Source organism: Xenopus laevis, chromosome 6S (genome assembly GCF_017654675.1).
Source record: "Xenopus laevis strain J_2021 chromosome 6S, Xenopus_laevis_v10.1, whole genome shotgun sequence".
Taxonomy (NCBI): domain Eukaryota; kingdom Metazoa; phylum Chordata; class Amphibia; order Anura; family Pipidae; genus Xenopus; species Xenopus laevis.
This window is the reverse complement of record NC_054382.1, coordinates 73,671,940-73,678,315: the sequence shown is the minus strand read 5'-3', so window position 1 is coordinate 73,678,315 and position 6,376 is coordinate 73,671,940. Positions and strand designations below refer to the sequence as shown.

General features: G+C 41.4%; 1 protein-coding gene across 10 annotated transcripts in view; it reads left to right on the top strand.

Annotated features, from left to right (window-relative positions):
* The first annotated feature begins 291 nt into the window (after positions 1–291).
* prpf4b.S (pre-mRNA processing factor 4B S homeolog) overlaps positions 292–6,376 on the top strand; it is a 31,643-nt gene continuing 25,558 nt past the window's right edge. For 8 of the 10 annotated variants that reach the window (XR_001936254.2, XR_005962144.1, XR_005962146.1 and 5 more), the window contains exons 1-2: positions 292–450; positions 5,185–6,342. Coding sequence is in view for 1 of the 10 variants with exons in the window: in NM_001094845.1 (NP_001088314.1) it covers positions 416–450; positions 5,185–6,342 (1,193 nt within the window). In the remaining 9 variants the exon portion in view is untranslated. 10 annotated transcript variants of the gene reach the window in all.

The window sequence follows — 6,376 nt, the reverse complement described above, 5'->3', positions numbered from 1 at the left end:
GGGATGAGCATTACGTTTCCATGCCAACAAGCTTCAGTTTTGTGATTATAACAATGAACTGCCAATTAAAGGATACAAAGAAAAAAACAAAATTTTTGCGGTGCCTTCCTTAGAATCCAATATTCAACTGTAGGCACTATTTTTCCAAGTCATTCTACAAAAGCAGTGGTCACTGTCTGAAACAGAAAGGGCCCTGGGACTGTCACTAAAAATTAGCGTTGGCCAAGTAAGGTAACCCTTGTGCTGTGTTTCTTTAACATTCATATGGCTCTGCTGCGCAGTTGGGGAGCGGTACCTGAAACACTCACATTGGGGAGCGGTACCAAAACACTCGTCACGTTTGCCAGCGACGGAAGTGACGCTTCTTTTCCCTTTCCGCTCCCCGTAACCCTGTCTCCTTTGGAAAGCGAGGAACATGGCCGCTGTTGGCTCGGAGCTACGGGATGCAGAGTAAGACTGTTTATTCTTGCATAGCACGGATGACGGAATTGTCCATGGAATGCTGGAACGGGCACGGGCCTTGGAAATGAGTTGGATGTCTTTTCTCTGGCTGCTTTGTTTTTTTGTTTTTGAAAAGGCCTCGCTGTCATTCTCTGGAAGGGGGAGCGGGAAGGCGGATGGGATTATTTATTAGCGAGGTTTTCTACTGCATATTCTAATTCATACTCAAATGTTGCATCTGCCACAAACTTTGCTTCCTTTCCAGCCCTGCAGAATTGTCTTGAGAGAGGGGTGGGGGCTGTTGTAAATGGAAGATGAGAACAATCAAAGGGGTGCTTCACCTTTAAGTTAACGTTTAGTTTGTTATAGAATGGCCAATTCTAAGCAGCTTTTCAATTGGCCTTTATTTTTTTATTTTTTTTTTTATTTATTTTCTATTTCAGCAACACATATGCTTGTTTGTAAGTCCTGCATGATACGCATGTTTCAGACAGTAAATTATATTATTATCTTTGCTGTGAATTCTTAGGTTTCAGCTTCTCTCACATGTTACGAAACTTTTGGAAAGGGTGATTGGGAAGGGAAAACAATTCAACAAAGGGAAGGGGCAAGGGAAATTCAAAACAGTAATCATATCACGTATTATATAGTGGATAATGTACCCCCTACTGTAATTTATAAAGATATTATGTTACCGAGGAGTTATGTGACCATATAAAAGCACGAGGCCGCAGGCCGAGTGCTTTTATACAGGTCACATAACTCCGAGGTGACTATTAATATCTTTATAAATTTTAAGTAGGGGGTACATTATTCATTATAATCTAAAGTTTCAGAGAGAGAAGAGACGTTGTGGAGGGGTGAGTCTGTGTGAGTGCTGAGGGAGAGAAGACTCCTGCACAGACTGACTGAGGCTTACCACGTGCTGGTGGGTGGAGGCACACTGTAGCAGGCAATTTTTCTGTCAGTCTCGTGAGCCAAGACCCCCACACTCTCCACACAGGGAAGTCACACAGTCCGACTCCAGCCAGCGAAGCCGAGGGAAGGGGGGCATGCCGGTGCAGCATAGCTGTTGTAATGTCCACACTCTGTCTCCCCACCCACCCAGTCTCCAAGACCGAAGAGTGACAGGGTGTGGGAGGGGCGTACGGAGTAGTTGGAGGGGGAGCAGAAGAGGGAGAGAGGTGCTGATCGTTCCCCCGTTGATTTTTTTTACAGAGAACAAGACTCTCTGCTGCTGCTGCTCTTAGAGAGCCATCCTGCAGCAAGGCTTTTTAGAAGCCCGACCACTGTGTCAGGCTGCAGCAGTCACTAAACGACAACGCTGCTCTTATCAAGAGGGAGAGAGAATTAGCGACGTATAAGGTCAAAACCCACCTCCTTAGACGTCATTCAGCGTCTGACATCGCCGCTCCCAGGGGCTTAGAGTTTTGGCTCTGGGTAAAGGAGGAGCATTCCCTGCTGCGTGAGTACGATTTAATTCTGGCAGTCGGAAGGGAAGGGGGCAAGAGCAGAGTTACAGTATAACTGCAGGGAGACGGAAGTGCTGAGCATCGGCGGAAGTGCTGACCCAAATAAACAGCGCGTTCCGACGTCAGAACGCGCCGTTTATAGGGATATAATTTACAGTCTGGTCCCATAGGGAAGTGACCAGACTGTAGATTATATGATTATTATATGTTATATGAACTCAGTTCAAGCATATTGTATGTAGGGATGCACCGCATCCAGGATTCGGTTCGGGATTCGGCCAGGATTTGGCCTTTTTCAGCAGGATTCGGCCGAATCTTTGTTCCTGGCCAAACTGAATCCTAATTTGCATATGTAAATTAGGGGCAGGTAGGGAAATCACGTGACTTTTCGTCACAAAGGAAGAATTTTTTCCTTCCCTGCCCCTAATTTGCATATGCAGATTCGGTTTGGTATTCGGCCGAATCTTTCACCAAGGATTTGGGGATTCGGCCAAATCCCTACTTTCCATTGTTGCTTATCATCAAAGTAAAGCTAGTAGTTGAGGATATTTGGAAGGAGGGGAGGACCGCCGGAATCGACAGTTTGTGTGCTGCCTTTGGACCTGCTGCCTTTGTGGTTCTATGGCGTTTAAGATATTAAAAAATTATATTCTGGTGTTTCTGTGAATAGAAGCCAGTGGCACCACTTCTGTCGGAGTCTATTCTCCTGGGTTTGTTGTCCTCTGTTGGTTTTTAGACATTCAAATTGTTAAAGTTCCTGTACCTTAAGAGCCCATTCTTTTAGTGAGGGGATTCTTTCCGTTCTCCAATATCTGGGTATTAATGCTTTAGCTACATTAATCATGGTTGAAATGCTTGACTGTTTGTATTGTACTGTAGACATGGTTATTATGTAGAAAGATAAAGGATGCTGAGTCGGTTATCACCAAGTCGGTAAATTTAGGTAGTATTTGCTTGATTGCCGTCCAGTATGGTTTTATCTTAGGGCAATTCCACATGATGAGTGTCCCCTTCTCTTGGTTACATCTCTTAACAGATATCTGGGAGGTCTGGAAATATTTTGGAGCATTTTGCGGGGACTCTGTACCATTTTGTCAGAATCTTATAATTGAGTTCCTGTAACTTTGTACAGTAGCCGATTGGAAAGTCCTTTCCTGAATGAGAGTCCATTCGTTATCTGTGAATGTAGTGTTAAGTTCTATTTCCCAATTTCGTCTATATTTGTTTATTTTTTATTTTTTTATAGTCTTTGAATTATTTGCCTTCTTCCTCTGATTGTTTTCAACTTTCAAAAGGGGGTCACTGACCCTCATCTAAAAGCAAATGCTCGGTAAGGCTACACATTTATAGGCATTGCTACTTTTTATTACTCATCTTTCTATTCAGGTCCTATACTAAGTGCATGGTTGCTAGGGTAACTTGGACTTGGAAATTGCAAACTGGAGAGCTGTTGAATAACAAGCTAAATAACTCAAAAACCACAAATAATAGAAAATAAATACCAATTTCAAATTGTCTCTGAATATCACTCTCTACATCCTACTAAAAGGTAATTTAAAGGCGAATAAACCCATTAAGATAACATCACAAAAATAATGACGTATTTCTGGGCAGAAATTTGATTTGCATTGTACCTTAGGTTTAGTGCTATAGGTTCACTTGTTTGCACTGACAGCTGTATTGAATTGTTATCCGACCTGGGCACTCAAAACTATTCTAAACCCTTATGCATGTTATTCAGTCTAATCAGTAAGTGATTGTATGACACTATTAAAAAGTTTTTTAAGGAGCAGGTTGAACTGCCTAATCTGATTGGTTGACTACTGCCCAACCACAGGAACAGTGGAACATTATTGGCCAAATATGTGACTAATATTTGTCCAAGTGAATGCAACTTAATTTAAAAGGGTGGTTAACTTTTAGTATGTTATAGAATGGGAAATTGTAAGTATCTTTTCAATTGGTTGTCTATATTTTCTATATTTTTTTTTACTTAATTCTTCTCCTCACGCTTTCCAGCTTTCAAATGGGGGTCACTGACCCCATCTAAAAATCAAATGCTCTGTAAGGCTATAAATGTATTGTTATTGCTACTTTTTATTACTCATATTTCTTCTACTCAGATCCTCTTATGTTCATATTCCAGTCTCTTATTCAAATCAAAGCATGGTTGCTAGGGATATTTGGACCCTAGCAACCAGATTTCTGAAATTGCAAATGCGAGCTACTGAATAAAAAGCTAAACAATTCAAAAAAACACAAATAATGAAAAATGAAAACCAAGTGCAAATTGTCTCAGAATATCACTCACTACATCATAAATTAAAGTTGAATAGCCCCTTTAAAATTCATGTTTGTGTTGCTACTGTATAGGGCTTCCATTAATAGACGATTGCATAGAAAGGTACAATTTATTTCAGGGCTGGAACTAGGGGTAGGCAGAGTAGGCACGTGCCTAGGGCCCAATGCTGGGGGGGGGGGGCGCCAGGCACGTACTTTCTCTGGCTCCTGTCCCCTCTCTCCTTTCTGAACTGTCCACTTTGATTCGTCTCTTACGCTTCCGTGTTGATTTGCACATGCGCTTCCATGTTGATTCCTGCACGTGTCTGTGCGCGAGTGTCCATGTACTCCCCCTTTCGGCACCGCGGCCAGCCAGGTTGCCTAGGAAGCCTGGTCGGCCTGGGTCTGATTTAGTTATCAGCAGAACTTAATTTTGAGCTTTGAAATTAGTTTGTAAAAGGAAGTTCCTGATTTTTGATATAATGGTCTTGCACATTAGTTGAAGATATTTGTCTTTTTTTTTAGTGAGTTAAAAGAGAAACACAGCATAACTGAAACCCCCCCCCCCCATCTTGTAGGCACTAATGGATACTATATGGTGCTGGTTTCACCCCAGACTAAAAATTATCATTATCTTATAATAGTCCCTTTATTGGAGCTCTCTGTAGATCTGCTACAGTTCCAATCCATGTTTCAAATGAGATCTGGGCATATATTTTCTAATGATACCTGCCAGAAGAACAGTAGGATGTAGGGATAGGCAGTAACCTCCCTGCATTAATCAAAAATACAGACTTCAGTTCCCTATCAGATCTGCTTAGCTGTTGTTTGGTTTCTATTGCATTGCGCCAAGTTCCACCAACTTCCTTGCACAGCTTGGAGAAGCATCTAATAGGAAGTGGAACAGATACGTGGAACTAGTAGGCGTTTTTCAAAAATCAAGATTTTACATATGCTTTGAAACTGTTTTACTTATTACCTTTTTTTGCAGAATGGAAGATGCTGAAACATCAGACAGGAGTGGAGTACAGGAGAATGGAGAAGTCTCAGAAGAAGAACAGCCCCAGAACAAGCAAAGCAAACACAAGAAAAAGAAACACAAGCATCGGAGCAAGCACAAGAAACACAAACATTCTTCTGAGCAGGAGAAAGCTAAAAAACACAAACATAAACACAAAAAGCACAAAAAGAAAGACCCTGAAAATATTGATAAAGACAATATTTCCCATTCAAAGAGGGCAAAACTGGATGACTTTGCTTTGCTGGAAGACTTAGAAAAACAGCGTGCTATGATAAAAGCTGAACTTGACAGTGAATTAATGGAGGGAAAAGTTCACTCTGGCATGGGGTTAATATTGCAGGGTTATAACTCTGGATCTGAAGAGGAAGGTGAGATTAACGAAAAGGCCCGTAATGGTAAAAGAACTTCTTCTAAGTCAAATGCCAAGGGAAAACATGATCTTGATTCCAAAACTGCTTCCAAAAGAAGAAGCACCAGTAAGACCAAAGAGAAGACAACGCATAAATCAGAAAAGAAAAAAAACAAAAACAATTCCGAAGCTGTTAAAGAAAAAATACCAAGCAGCAAATCAAAGGAGAGAAGAAAATCTAAAAGTCCAGCAAAAAGAAGTAAATCAGAAGATCAGCTAAGAAGGTCACCAGCCCTTCGTCATCAGTCACCAGAAAAGAATATAAAAACAAAATCACCTCAAGAAGAAATGGTGAAGTCAAGAGAAAGAAGGAAATCACCAGTGGCTAGTGAGATTAAAAGCAGAGAGAGAACGAAAAATACAAAATCCCCTGTTTCTAGAAGTAAATCAAAAGAGAGGCGTTCAAAATCGAAAGAGAGGAAACCCAGGAGGTCTGATTCAGACAGAGATAAAAAGCCCCTTAAGTCTCCATCGAAAGATGCTTCTTCTGGAAAAGAAAACCGATCACCTGGGCGTAGAACAGCATGGAGTCCAAAGGCCAGAAGCCTGTCTCCTAAACAGCGTGATAGGGCTGTAAGGCACAGCAGATCTCCACCTATTCATGATCGCAAAAGTAGACAATCTCCACCTAGAATACAGTCCCCCACAAGGAGAGCTAAGAGTAAATCTGTTGAAAGAAAAAGACGAGAACCAGAAAGAAGGAGACTGTCGTCTCCCAGGTAAAATTACAAAAAAAACTGCTATGATAAAAAC